General features: G+C 46.0%; 1 protein-coding gene across 3 annotated transcripts in view; it reads right to left on the reverse strand.

Annotated features, from left to right (window-relative positions):
* LOC147902788 (Chaperone DnaJ-domain superfamily protein) overlaps positions 1-15,545 on the reverse strand; it is a 91,102-nt gene that overhangs the window by 42,888 nt on the left and 32,669 nt on the right. For all 3 annotated transcript variants that reach the window (XM_087373209.1, XM_087373207.1, XM_087373206.1), the window contains exon 4: positions 146-223. In XM_087373209.1, the coding sequence (XP_087229335.1) occupies positions 146-223 (78 nt within the window). The remainder of the gene's footprint in view (positions 1-145; positions 224-15,545) is intronic.

The following is a 15,545-nucleotide window of genomic DNA, read 5'->3' on the forward strand; positions in this document are numbered from 1 at the left end:
ATTGAACTTAAGTTGAGCGTGCAGAGGCCACTCCCCCTAATGCAGAGATCTCCAAGCAAATAATAGATTCTTTTTCCTGCGTCTTGCAAATGCAAAAACTTTGACTGATGATTGAAAAACAACATTCCAAAACAGAAATCAGTACCTCTTGCCAAATTAATTTGTGCTACAACGTAATCTCTTTCTGATGGGTCTAATAGCAATTGTTGCGCTTTCGCCAAAGCTGGTTTTTCACACGACAATCATGGATTAGTAATTGCAATAGTCATAGATCGAATAAATCTATCCAAAATTACATCTCCCAAACTTAGAATGAATCAATTTATCCCACAAACGTTGATTGATATCAATGATACAAAAAAGCATTCCATACTCATCTTTGATGCTACCACTGTCAAGTTTTCAAGTAACTCTACAACACATGAGCTAGGTATTGTTCGAAGTTTGATGCTATAGAACAATCTTGCCAAGCAAGTATAATGCAAGCTACATGTAACTTTCATATATAGTGATATGAAGACTACATACTAGTTCTGATTTGAAGAATTAAAAAGATCATCAAATCTGTGTCCTTTAAACCACTCCTCTCCGAACGTTCTTAACTTTAGCGAGATCTGTTGCTTTTGTCTTTCGCTGAGTCGGGGTGAGCTCCTCTAAGATCCAAATCCTGGTACCTTTCAGCTTATAAATTTGCTCGAGAATCTTGCCCTGTGCTTGTGCCCCTTTTTGGAGGACACAACGTGTGTCTTCTAAGCCCCATTCAATCAGGGGATTTTTTTGCTTGACGAGGTCAATGCTTTCTACTGTGTACCCATCTCCGGCATGCCAGCCCTCAACAGCCCCCTCTGCGTAATTGAGGGCATCGGAAACCCTGGTTTCTTGTTCTTTACCTCCCCATGCACGCCCTATGTACTGATTCTATTGCCAACCACTCCTATAATTTCATGCTGCATGGACTTGATTTGGATGGATACAAATTGCGGTGCATGTCCTGCTGCATCACATTTCTGCATTACCACCTGTTTTCCATTATTTTCCATGACAAGGATTTTCCTTTTCAAGGAGGCAAGCCAAAGCTTGACTTCTGTAAGCTCCCCGTTGTGGAAAATAGTCCTACTGCAAGTTTGTTGTGCTGTCTCTGATAGGTCATAGCATAGGTGGTGGGTGCAGGGCAGAAGAATGATAATCTCATAGCTAGAGTCAAGCAGGGGTGTCAGCTGGGACCCTTTTTTTGTTCCATATTGGCCTAAATTCCAAAGCCCACCCCCCCCCCTCTTTTTAACCCCTGAGCTGAGCTGGGAGATCTGCTCAAACTCAGGGTGGGGAGAGTGAGGAAGCCTCAGTGGAGCAGCTAAGGATGAGTTGCAACTGTGAACTAGAGCGAAAGAGTGAGCTGGTGGAAGCGGAACAGAACAAGGAGTTGGAACAACTGAGCAGAGCGTCTGAGCAAGAGAGTATTTTCAAGCCCACTCAGACTAGCAACACTATAAGCGGGAGCAATCTAGGGAACAAACCTCATGTGGGCAGATTGGGTTGCATTTAAGGGACTATCGATCATGATGCTCTCATGTATGATCCGTGGAAACAAGTGCACTCCATGATATCATACTTCGGTGCTGCAGATCATGATGCTCTCACATATGGTCCATGGGAACAAGTGCACTCCACATATTATCATACATGCAGTGCTGGCAGCACGGCCTCTACCTACAAATATCTCATTAAAGAGGATCGAATACCTAGATAGGGTTCGGAGTATGGCATTGACTGCGGGAGCAAACAAAGGTTACCAGTGAGGGCCTTTTCATCATTGTGCATTGTCACTGACACAACCACATTCCACTAAGATGGCATTTCACAGGGATCATTTCCTTTGTGTAAGGACGGATTCATCCAAGTCAACAAACTCGTCTCTAACCATCATCGCAGCATACATTCCATATCAAGACTAGACGAGATGGAGAGCACCTGGCATCATCATAAACAAAGACTTTGAACCTTATGCGACATGCAGAGCTAGGCAATTGTTGGAGATATCATAGGCAAAGAGTGTGTTGGTGTGAAGTGTTGGTGTGTAGTACTAGGTGATCTAGTACTAGTCTATGTGTGTGAGTCTTGTGTGAGTGCCACATGTCATCATGGGACTTATCCCATATGCACTAGGTGCTAGTGTGTGAGTGTAGCCTATATAAAGGCTTGTACTTCACTTGTCATGATATCCTTGATAAATGAATGAAAGCCTTCTTCATGTCTTCATTTGAGCATTATTTCCTCACACCCTAACACTCTCTCTCTCTCTCTCTCTCTCTCTCTCTCTCTCTCCCCACCATGTTTCTAACATGGTATCAGAGCCACCATCCATAGCTGCCACATCATCCTCTCTAGCCCTAACCCTAATTCTGCCAATGTTGTCTCCTCCTTTCACTTGGTTCTTCTAGTCTCTAGCTGCCAACTTCCTTCAGCTATTTGCATCTGTTTAGTGCCCTTGGCAGCCTCTCGGATAGCTGGTCGGCATATTTTCTCCCTCCCTGCTTGCTGGTCGGCACATCCTGCAAGAGGCATCTACACATGTGGACTCTTCATGTCTTTTTGAAGCCTTCTATCGCCGAATTTAGGGTTTCATGTGCTGCTGCTCCATAGCCGCTTTCAACAGAGCCACTTCCGAGCTATTTCCAGCGCTCCAGCATACAAATACCAGCCAACTTTCAGCTTGGTGATCTGCTGCAGCAATTCGGAGTGCCTTGCTGAGCAGCTTTACAGATTTCGACACCCGCCTTTGCATCTGGAGCATCTACAGCTATCGCCTAGAGCTATCGCCTAGCGACCTACATCAACCGTCTTACATATCTCAGACCTGTGTATGCATTTTGGAGTACTTCAGGCCTTCGACCAACTGCTGCAACTATTTACATGAGCACCTCTTCAGCTGTCTTGCGCACGTGGAGGCTACTATTGCATTTTGGAGCCTCCGAGGTCATTCACAAGTTGCTGGTTATCCATTTCAGGCTGCTGTCCACTCTCACGAAGCTATTTTCAATCATGATCTCTTTGTCTTCAAGTTCTATCCTCGTGGAGAAGTTTAAGGGGGAAGGTTTTCCCACATGGCAAACCAAAATGCTGCTGTTGTTTGGGATGTTGTTGAGGATGACCAGGTTGAGTTACTTGATCAACAACACCAAAGGATTTGGAAGCAGCAGAATGCTAAGGCCATTGCCCTCATTGGTCTTTGCTTAGCTGACTCTCTCATCCATCATGTAGATTTCAAGTCAACAGCTAATCAGATTTGGAGTCGCCTCGAGACTTTCTTTGGTAATAAAATCACCAACTCTAAAGTCTTTTTAAAGCTCAAATGTTATTATCTGAAAATGGAAGAGAGTGATGAGTTGAGTGATCATCTAGCCCGGTTTCAATCTCTTGTTCAACAACTCTCAAGTTTGAAAAGTGTACCTGATGATGAAGATAAGATCGTTGTCCATATGAAGAGTATGCATGGAATTTCTCGCTTTGAGCACACTCTTGAAATCCTTCGTCTTGCCACTACCACGTTTGATGATATGGTGGCACTCCTCACTGAGAAGGATCGTCGCAATAAGGAAGCCGCTCTTGCCTCTCCTGTTGATCATGCATTTGCTTCCACAAGCAAATGGAAGACCAACAAAAACATTATTTGCAAGTTCCGCATGAGGAAAGGACACATTAAAGTCCATCGCTTCAAGAAGAAAGCACAAGAACAAGCGCAGCATCATGCCAATCTTCTGGTTGAAGAACCAGATAAACCTGAAGAGCCCCCGCAGAAGATACATGCAGCTACAGGCTACAACAGAGGTTCACGGCCCCTCTCGTGACAATGATGATCCATTTGACCAGGGTTGGGCTTTCTAGGCCCCTATGCTATGTGTGTTTGTGTTGAGTCACATAAAGGTTCTCAGCCTTGAGTTGTCCCTCTAAATTGAGTCAATAAGAGAGGTACTCTGCCTTGGGTTGTCCCCCAAAAATGAACGTATTGTCTTTTACTTTGGTTCATGGTATTGACCACCCAGTTCAGAGTAAGGGGGGATGACGGTTTGCCCTTGCCGGTCGCAAACTGACTGAGAAGTCGGAAATATAGAGCTGAGAGTGAGCTGTGTAAACTGTAAAAGAGAGCTGAGAAAGCTGAGGAAACAATGTCCAAACCTCTCCCCGTTTGCTGGTCCAAACCTCAACTGTTGTGCTCCGTGGTCACCTTCAGATCAGGCTGAACTGATGGCCAAGGGACTGAGGCATAGAGCAGGGCCAGATCTGAGGATCTCAGGGGCTGCACAGGAGGCTGAAGTGGAGCTGTAGGAGAACTGAAGGCAGGAGCCAGACCTGAGGATCTCAGGGGCTGCACAGGAGGCTGAAGTGGAGCTGTAGGAGAACTGAAGGCAGGAGCAAACTGAATGAGAAAACAGGGCAGCCAAGGGGCCCTTTTATAGGGCTGGACTGAGCCAACCCAGTCTGTAAACAAACCAACTCAGTCTGTAAACAGACCGACTCAGTCTGTTTTACAGACTGGTTGGCCTACAACCAGCCTATAAAAAGCCCTCCCTGGCTCATTTGCCAGGGGAGTTTTTGGGCAGCCTTTGCAGGCTGCCTTCCCTGCCTACCTATCCAGCCTTTGGGGACCCTAAAGGGACTCCTAACCTAGGCTAAGACCTAAACTATATGGAAACACTTAACCTACTGTTCTCCAGTGGGTACTAGTAAACAAGAACTAACTGACTACTGACTTGACCTAAGGTTGAGAGACTGACCTACGTAGCTTGTGCCTGACTGTCCCTGGACAAGGGCTCACAAAGGGGTCACTGCATACGACAAAATCTCCTATCTGAGAACTATAATGCACTTCTCGATGTAGCCAGTGTGTCACCTTGCACCCAAGTGCAGGGGTGCATATGACATTCCCTCCTCCTTAACTTGGTAGTAGGTTCATTGCTTCCAAGTAGTCCGCCAATATCTGGGGAAACTCTTGGAAAAAATCTTCGTCCAACCACACTGCTTCATGGGTACCTCAATCACGGAACTTGGTGTAAAACTCCCGGATCCTGCGTCCTGACCCATGCTTGAATTTATGAAGAAGGATCTGTTCTGGTTGCAAAACTTCGGCTTCATCAAGAACTTCAGGTTTTTGCTAGTCGGAAATCTCTGAAAGAGGAGGTCCAAAATATGGCTTCAACCAAGCTACATGGAACACGTTGTGCATAGTCCAACTGTCTGGAAGGCATAACTTCTTTGAGACATCGTTGATCTTTGAATAATAGGGAATGGTCCGAAGCTCCTGAAGGACAGCTTAGGGCATCGCTTGCCTACTTGCTTCAATCGTTGCTTGATAATGCGTAAATACACCCATTGACCCTCTTTATACTGGACATCTCGTCTGGATTTATTAGCTTGGCGTGTATACGATGCTTGAGCTTTGGCGATGTGGCTTTTCACGGACTCCGTAATCTCTTCCATGGATTCGGTGGTTTTGTTGGCTTCAAGAGATGGAGACACCATCCAAGTGAGAAGTGAGGTAAATCGCCGTCCAAACGCCACTTCATAAGGTGTGCGACCAATACTCGAAGAATAGGTATCGTTTAGAATGGCATGTACAAGCGGAAGAAACTGCTCCCACTTTTCCTAAGCATCATGACATTATGATTTCAAAATATCAAATTCCATACCATTATACTTTTCCATCTTGCCGTTCGATTGCGGATGGAAAGCGTTGGACATCTGCAGCTTAGTACCAAAATTATCAAACAAGGCGCACCAAAAGTTAGACGTAAACTTGGAGTCCCTGTCACATGTGATGGTCTTTGGCAACCCTCCAACGGGATATCAATACTTGATAAACAAACGAGCTACATCTTCAGCACTGGCCGTTTGTTTGCAAGGAATGAGCATACAATATTTACTAAAACGACAAACAACAGTAAGACATTGAGTATTATGCGTACCTGCGGATGCTAGAAGTGGTCCCACGAAATCCATACCTATGTCCTCGAAAGGACCGTCGGGGATTGGCAATGGCATATGTAAGCCTGTCGCTTTCTTGTGGGAAGCCTTGACCTTTTGGCATATTTGACAATTCTGCACATAGCCGTATACGTCCTTCCGCATCTTTGGCCAATAGAAATAGCGCTCTAACTTCTCCAAAGTCCCGTTGATACCTTTGTGACCACCGGTAAGGGCGTCATGGGCATCATGAAGAAGCAACTGTCGTTTGTCTTTGAGTACACATAACCTTTTCTTATAGAAAAGCCAACCGTCCTCCAATGAGTAATGGCCTGGAGCACGCGTTGTGGGTAACTGAAACTACGTGCCAAACTCTGCTGACTCCGCGTACTGTGTCTTCATGCTATCAAGATCCTTTCCTTTCATTTCGAGCATAGTGGCTTGCTCAATGGTCTGGATGGAATCTTTCCGACTAAGAGCGTCTGCAACGGGAATGTTTTGCCGGGAACGTACTCGATCATTCCCCCAAACTGCTGGAATATCTGACTCCACCGATGCTACCGATCAGGCATGTCTGAAGCCACTTAAGGGCTTGGTGATTTGTCTTCACTGTGAAGGTCCGTCCGTATAGGAAAGGCATCCAATGTTTTAATTACTAGATGACAACGAGGAGCTCTCTATCATTCACTAAATAGTTCTTTTCAGCATCGTTAAGCTTTCTGCTGTAGTATGCCACGGGCCTATCTTCTTACTGTAAAACTGTCCCTATGGCGACATTACTTGCATCTATGATTACCAGAAATGGATCATCCCAAGAGGCGATCTTCATAATTAGTGCTGTTGTGGCCAACCGTTGCAAGTCATGGAAGGCCTGCAAAGCTTGTAAGATCTGGGGGAGAGAGAGAGCAAGAGAGTGAGCTGAGAGCTGAAAGCTTGAAAGCTTAGTTGCAATAGAAGAGTGTGAGAGTACAACTGAAAGAGTGAGAGATAAGGTTTTGTCCTAGTGACAAAACCTTAGTAGTCACTAACCATAGTTAGTGGACTAACTACGGTCAGGGGGAAAAACCTCTTAAAGAGGGAAATGTACCCCTAACTAGCTTATCAAATTACATTGGTCACTGCTGAATTATATCTATAATTCTAACACCCACCTGCAGTGCCAATGTCATGTATAAGGCTTATTAATCACCAAACGGATATAAGTTCAGGGCACTGCGTGGTAGTGCTTTGGTGAAAATATCTGCAACATTGTCATGTGTGGACACAAAGATCATACTGATCTCTCCTGCATGCAACTTCTCTCTAACGTAGTGATAGTGAACCTCAATGTGCTTCCTGCGAGCATGAAACACTGGATTCTTTGCCACTGCAATGGCACTCTGACTATCAGTGAGAATTGGAGAAGGACCCTCCAAAGACAGATGAAGATCAGCAAATAGACGTCGCAACCAGAGACATTCAACTGTTGCTGTGAAAGCTGCCCTGTAGATTGTTTCTTGCTCAGCCAGGAAATGCAAGATTTACCCAAAAAGAAACAATTGCCACTAGTGGACTAGCTAGTGTCATAATCACCAGCCCAATCTGAATCACTATAGGCATGCATCTGCAAGTCACCCCCCCTGGGAAATAACAAGCCAAAAGACTTCGTGCCTTGCAAATAACGGAAGAAGCGCTTAACTGCCTGCCAATGCATAGTTTTTGGGCTGTGCATATACCTGCTCACCTGAGATACTGCAAACTGAATATCAGGTCTAGTGTTGCAGAGATATATGAGGCATCCAACAGCCTGACTGTAAAGTGTGGCATCAACTAATTCTCCTGCATCATGCATTGTGAGTTTCAGCCCCGGCTCCATGGGAGTGGCTATGGGCTTACAATCATGCATGTTAAATCTGTCCAAGAGTTTCTGCACATACTTGGACTGAGACATAACAGTGCCACGTCTCTCTTGAGAGAACTGGATCCCCAAATAAAAGTGAAGCAGTCCCAAATCTGACATGTCAAAGTTGGTCTGCAAATCAGCTTTGAAATCTGCAATATTACCTTCATTGGACCCTATGAGCAGAAAGTCATCGACATAAAGAAGGATGACTAAAATTTCCCCCCCATCCATCTTGATGTAGAGGGTGCTCTCAGTAGGACTATTGTGCAGCCCCTTGCTGGTCAAAAAGGCATGAATCTTGGCATACCATGCACGAGGGGCATGTTTCAGCCCATACAAAGCTTTGTTTAGCTTACATACCTGAAGTGCATTTGCTGTAATTTCAAAGCCTGGAGGTTGTTTGACATAAACCTCATCCAACAAGTCTCCATTTAAGAAGGCTATTTTTATGACCAACTAATGAACATTCCACTCAAAATGTGCAGCCATTGCAATAACAGATCGGATAATGGTCATCCGGGATGTAGGAGCAAAAGTCTCCTCATAATCTATGCCCTTTTTCTGAGCATAGCCTTTAGCAACCAACCTTGCCTTGTATCTGTCAATGGAGCCATCTGGCTTCCATTTCACCTTGAAAACCCATCGTGTGCCAATGGCATGTTTACCTAGTGGCAAGTCTACAACATCCCAAGTCTGATTTTTCTTAATGGACTGCAACTCATCGTGCATGGCATTCATCCAATGCACATTGTCCTTTGCTTCTTCGAATGTTGCAAGCTCCTCCTCATCGAGAAGAGTACCTGCATATGCTGATTCCACTGAATTAGCACCTTCCATGTGCCTTGCTGAGGTAATGGAGCATCAATCTTACTCTCCCTGAGAGTCTGTAACAACCAGTTTGGGACTGTTTTTGCTGCATGTATGTTTGCAATTTCTTGCTGAACTACCTGTTCCACTGCCTGTGGAGGTGGCAAGACATCCTGTGGCCAAACTGGAGCATCGGGAGGTGGCTGTAAATTCTGATTTGCATCAGAAATATCAGCAGGGGAACCCAAGGCAATGGGTAGCATCCCCTCAAAAACATCCTCTAAAGAAGAAGGCATATGAAATTCAGCCTGAGTGTGAGCTGAATTTTCTCCAAATATCATATCTCTACTGACAATGATATTGCGTGTAGCAAGATTGTAGAGACGGTACCCCTTGCTTTCTGCACTGTACCCAACAAATATGCACTTAATTGCCTTATCTAACAACTTATGCCGAAATTCAACTGGCACATGAGCATATGCAAGGCATCCAAAGACTCGGAAATGATCCACTGAAGGCTTTCTCTCATTCCAGACCTCATAGGTAGTTTTTGTTTTCAAAGCCTTAGTGGGAGCCCGATTTAAGATGTAGTTGGCACACATTAGACCTTCAAGCCAGAATTTGTGAGGCATGTGTTTGCTTTTCAGCATACATCTGTCCATCTCCATAAGAGTTCTATTTTTCCTCTCAGCTTTGCCATTTTGCTGAGGGGTCAGCCTCACTGTGAGCTGATGCACAATACCCTTGCCTTTCAGAAAAGCGTCAAAATCTGCAGACAAGTATTCCCCACCTCTATCTGTGCGTAATGTCTGTATCTTGAGTCCGGTTTCATTTTCAACCATGGCTGAAAAGTGTTTAAACACCATGAACACTTCTGATTTGCACTTCAACCCAAAGACCCAAGTGAAATTGGAGTAATCATCAATAAAGGTAACAAAATAGAGATGACCACCCAATGATGGAGTCCTCATGGGACCACAGACATCACTGTGTATAAGCTGTAATTTGCAGACAGCTTTAACTGAACCATCCTTTTTGAAGGGGAATCTATGCATCTTGCCTAAAATGCACCCTTCACAGGCATGTGGAGGAGGTATCTCAAGAGGTGGCAATGCATCAACCATAGAGTGCTTCTGAAGTGTCATCAAGCTGTTGTAATGCATGTGGCCATTTCGGGCATGCCATAATTCTGCATTTTGCATGGCAATAGTAGGGGTAGAAACTGCAAGAGCATGGGCTGATCTTTTCTCAAAAAGGTCAAGCTGAAAAAGTCCACGCAGCAGAGTACCAGATAATCTCAAGGCATAATCATTTTCCCTGTCTCGGACAGCACATTTGTCATCCTCAAAGATGACCTGAAATCCAGCTCCGTTAAGAGTGGACACTGAAAGAAGATTTTTAGTGATACCAGGCACATATAAGACATCTGAAAGTCTGAAAACTGAGCCATCAATGGCAGTGAGCTCAACTTGTCCTGTGCCACGTACTGAATATGACGAGTTGTTGGCACAAGTGACTTTCTTACCAACGGGAGGTGGATGCAAGGAAATAAAGAGACACTTCCTAGAAGTGATATGCTTGGATGCACCGCTGTCAAAATACCAGGTATTCAGTGTTTCATTGACACTGAAAGCTGATGCATCCGTAGAGAAGTCATAACTGCAAGTTCGAAAGGCATATGTATCATCATTCCAAGTGGCTGTACTATCCCGAGCATCTGGAGCAGCCAGCCTAGAATCTGAAATGCAAGATAAAAAGGCATAATCCTGTCCAACAAAGTTGGCTGCAGCATCCCCACTGTCAGATGCATGAGGAGCTGAATCTGAAACAGCCATACCGGAGCTGTTTTTCTTCTCTTTTGCAAGCCTTTTTCTGCATTCTGCAATGTGATGACCTGGCTTTTTGCAGTAATGACAAAAACCCCCCTCAATGATAAGTTCAGCGAGGTATGAAAGCTGAGATAAGACTCAGGAAGAGAATTCAGAGTGGTGGTAATCATCTCTGAATCAGGAATAATCTCATCAATGTTCAATAATTGCTCTCTCAGATCCTGTAGCTTTGTGAGGTGGACTGACATGGAGTCACCCTCTTCCATATGTGTATTACTTAACTCTCTTTTCAAGAAAGATACCCTTGCATCATTCCGGGCTGCATACATGCTTTCTAAGATATCCCACGCTGCCTTCGAGGTCTTACACGACCGGATATGCGGAATGATAAATCTTTTCACTGAAAGAGAGATGCATGACAAAGCTAAGTGGCTATAGCTGCACCAACAACTTGTTCTGCAGCTGCACCTCCTTGCTGGGGAGGGGTATTAGGTGCCATACCTGCTGGTCGGATCTCACCCCCATTCACATAATCCCATAAATTGCGAGAAATCAGAATATTGCGTACCATAAAACTCCAGAGGGAGTAGTTGGTACCATCCAACTTGTCTTCCTGTGAAAGACCACCGCACTGGAAATCATTCTGATTTTGCTGGGCCATATCTGAGAAAGAGAATTTAGCAGATACAAGACTGAATTCCCTTACTGGGAATGAAATGCACAACTCCCAAAAAACACAGCCAAGTACTGGCTGTAAATGCAACTCAGATTTCTGCACTTGCACTGTCAGAAATCTGTCCAAGCATCAAAAACTCTCCAGAATCTGCCAAAAGTGCTGCAAAACACTTCAAGAAAGGCAGTATGAACTGAAATCTCCAAAATTGCTCTCCCAACACAAAAGCCCCAAAATAGGCCTGAAATTGCAACCAGAAAGGGGCAAATTGATCAAAAGCCCCAAATGTTGCAAGAATTGCGCTCTGTCTGCAAAAGCCCCAAATTTCACTGCGAAATTGCAGTGTAATCACAAAATCCCCAAATTTCTGCAAGAAATTGTACTGCAAAACTGAAAGCCCCAAATTTCGAGCTTGAAATTGCAACCAGAAAGGGGCAAAAGCATAGAAAACCCCAAATTTTGCAATTTCAGCAGAAAGCCCCAAATTTTTGGGCTAAACCTCTGAATCTGCCTGCAATGTCTGCTTCACAAGCAACAATGAACCCGAAGATACCCAAATGACTGCAAAAGACTGCAAATGTCTGTACAAATACCACCAAATCTGCTAGTACGGTGAGTACGAATGAGCAGATTCATGATGTACGGAGAAGTACAGATGTACGGTGCAGTTACGTATGATGAGCTGTACTGAAGCAAGACCGTACCGCAAGTACGCGCAAGTACAGCGACTAATCGTACGATCACATGTACGGACGGGAAATAGTACAATCGCAGGTACGGACGTCGAGTTTGCATGTATGCTTGTACGGGCGTCAGCGCAAGTAAGGCTGGTATGGCACTGCTGCGGGTACAGTATGGGTACTACAGTATGGACGACGAAGTTGTATGACAAACATACGGAGCAATCAGGAAAGAAGCGCACGTACGGACGACGAACAGTATATTCGAGCAGGTACAGCAAGACTGTACGAAAGGTACGAAAGCAACAGGTACGTACGGTACGACAAGTACAAGCAAGTACGCACTCATCACTTATGACAGATGCGAGCAGGTACGATAGGTACTGACGACAAGACTGCAGCTGACGAAGGTATGAGCAGCAAAGAGAGCTCGCGGAAGCTTAGAGCAGTTCCTAGAGCACGATCTGCTCTGATACCAAATGTAAGATCTGGGGGAGAGAGAGAGCAAGAGAGTGAGTTGAGAGCTAAAAGCTTGAAAGCTTAGTTGCAATAGAAGAGTGTGAGAGTACATCTGAAAGAGTGAGAGATAAGGTTTTGTCCTAGTGACAAAACCTTAGTAGTCACTAACCATAGTTAGTGGACTAACTACGGTTAGGGGGAAAAACCTCTTAAAGAGGGAAAAGTGCCCCTAACTAGCTTATTAAATTACATTGGTCACTGCTGAATTATATCTATAATTCTAACAAAGCTTTGCCTGTGGCTTGAACTTTTTGCCTGCGTGCCTTTACCCCCCTGAGTAAATCTGTAAGAGGGGCTGCATATGTTGAGAAACCCTCCATGTGCGAGCTGTATGCTTAACACAAACCCACAAAGAATCGGATCTCCTGAGCCGTCATGGGGACAACCCAACTTGTGATAGCTTGGATATTCTCAAGGTCCAATCGAATCCCTTGAGCACTAATGATGTAGCCCAAATACTGAATTTCCAACAATCCGAATTCACTTTTCTTTGCGTTGATATATAGCTGGTTATCACGTGATAACTGTAGGGCACATCGCACATCCTTAATATGCTGCTCGGCTGTTGCGGAAAAGATAAGGATATCATCGAGAAAAATACTCTGTGAAACCCGGAACATCATCTTGATTCTTATTGAATGTTGGTGGTGCATTCTTCAGACCAAAGGGGATGACGATGAACTCGTAATGAGCTCGCTCCGTTCGGAAAGCTGTCTTCAGGATGTCAGCTTCAAAAATACGGATTTGATGGTAGCCACTCTTGAGGTCAATCTTTGAAAAAAATCTTGCACCATTGAGTCTTTCCAAGATGTACTCGATGCGGGGCATAGGAAACTTGTTGCTTACCGTAAGCTTGTTGAGTGCTCTGTAGTCGACACATAGTCGTGCAGACTTATCCTTCTTTGCCACAAATAGAATGGGTGCAACAAAAGGCGAAAAAGAAGGTCTAATAAACCTGCGCGCATTAATTGAGACAATTGCTGCTCAAACTCCCCCTCCATAGACTTTGAAAGTCGATACGAGAACTTACTTGGAGGTGTCGAGTCCGGAAGGAGATCGATGCGATGGTCTCCGGTCGGTTGGGAGGTAGCTGGGGTGGCAGATCGTCCCGAAGCATGATGTCTTTGAACTCTTGGAGTAGATCCACCATTGCTTGCCCCATCGGAGGAGCGGCTTGAACTGCAGTTGTCATGTGCACGGATTGGTATCTGATGTGTACTAGGTACACAGGACTAGCTCAGGTTAGCCTGGGGAGGCTTAGAGCTAGGCAGGCTTGATTCTCGGGTTGAGTGGCAAGGGTACGAACTATTTATAGGTCTTCGCTATTTTTGGCGCTCGGGGCCCGAGTCTATAAAAGGGACCCAAGGGGTTCAGTTCTCAGTGTGCAGTTGGGAGCAAGTCTCGTTCCCAGGTGCCAGGTCTGATCCTGGATTGAGTCGCGGACGCGCGCCTGCATCTTAGCGTAGCCCAAGGCCCAGAGGCAGATCCAGGGCTTCACAGCGCCACCTGGTGGTATGGGACACCAGGCTGGTTTGGATCTGATTGGGAGTTCGTGCCAGTAGCTCAGCTCGTGGCTCGGAGGGGACATCTCCTGATTCGGGATCTCATCCCGTAGATGTCATGGTTGGGTGGTGAGCAGCCTGCTCAGATCTCACGTGGTGTGTGGTTGTTTTGCAGATCAGGGGTTTCAGGAGTGCTGGGACGTGTCAGTTGGTATCAGAGCCAGCTCCTGAGGTAGGAACTTCTGATGCGGGAATTTTTGACGAATTTTTCCTCCAGGTATGCCCTAAAATTCGAAATCTGTTGCTGTGTTTTCTGCTGGGTACCTGGGTTAGCAGGGGTGGACAGATGTTAGGGAAAAGGTAGAAGAAAGGAGGGAGAGATTTCGAGATTCCTGAAGGAGCCTGTGAGAGAAGGCTGTAGGAAGCTGGAGAGAGAGCAGAGAAGTAGGAGAGAGAGGCGAGAGGGCTGCGAGGGAGGCGGAGAGGTGACGTCTAGACTGTACGTAATCAGGCGGGTGCAGGAAGAGGCGCAATAAAGCAGCGAACAGGCTGCGATCAGCTTGCGTGGAGGGTGCTTTTCTCGAAAAAAGCACCCCCTCCAAAGCTGGGGGAGGTTCGCCTTTTTTGGAAGCAGGGCTTCCCAATTAGGCTGCCCTGCTTCCTATATAGATGGGGGCAGGGTACCAGCCTACCCACAGCCTCGCAAAGAGTCTAGGAGCTGCATCGAGTTGCGTGCCTGCATCAGCCTCAGCCTGTCCGTACTTGCGTCAGCCATCTGCACGGATCTGTGTCAGCCAGCCTGCTCCAGCCCTGCCCCAACCTGTTTCGTGCCTGCGCCAGCCCTGCAACAGCGCCGTACAACTGCGCCAGCCCTGCGTCAGCTGCTGCAAACCCTGTCTGCGCACCGGTACCTGCAAACTGTACGGACGCCGTACAGCCACGTCAGCTGCTGTACGGCCTCCGCCAGCAACTGTACGGCCTGCGTCAGCAGACCGTACAGCCACGTCAGCAGCACGTTCGCCGCAGGATTTCGCACGTGCATCCGGTAGCGGGTTCAGCGAGGTCTCGGGATTCGTGGGCTTCCGGTTCGCCAGTTTCCAGCATCTCTTTCCGTCGGCATCTCTTGGGACGGTTTTCCTCTGCTCCATTCTCCTTTGCGCTTCGATTCAGTCAGTTATTTCTCTCAGTTTATATTCAAATCAGATTTCAGTTATATCTGATTCTGCAAATCCCGAGTTCACCATGGGAGAGCAGGATTTGGATTACACTCCTGTGGGAGAGGAGGATCAGGGTCTCTATGATGACCTGATAACAAAAAAGGCCTTCAATGAATTTACGACTGCTCTAGATGGAAAATTCGAGCAGGTCAATGCAAATCAAACGGGGTTGACACAGCAACTCCAGGGGATTCAAGCAACTCTCACCCTTCTGGCTAGCACTGTGCAGGCACTCACGCATGTGGATGCCATGGCTTCAGTGCTATGCCCGAATATAACTCCAAACCCTTTTCCGGGCGATCAAAAGTCTAGAACGAAGGAGGTAGTTGACACTTGGTTACACAAGTGGCAGGTACACTTTCAGTTCCACCCATACCCAGATGAGAAGAAGATCCAGCTTGCAGCGGGGTTCATGTCAGGTAAAGCATTGCTATGGTGGAAGGAACTCCAGCCTAAGCCCGATACATGGACAGATTTT

This window comes from Dipteris shenzhenensis, chromosome 4, assembly GCF_047967505.1.
Source record: "Dipteris shenzhenensis isolate YYH24624 ecotype China chromosome 4, Dip_SZ_1.0, whole genome shotgun sequence".
In the NCBI taxonomy this organism is placed as follows: Eukaryota; Viridiplantae; Streptophyta; class Polypodiopsida; order Gleicheniales; family Dipteridaceae; genus Dipteris; species Dipteris shenzhenensis.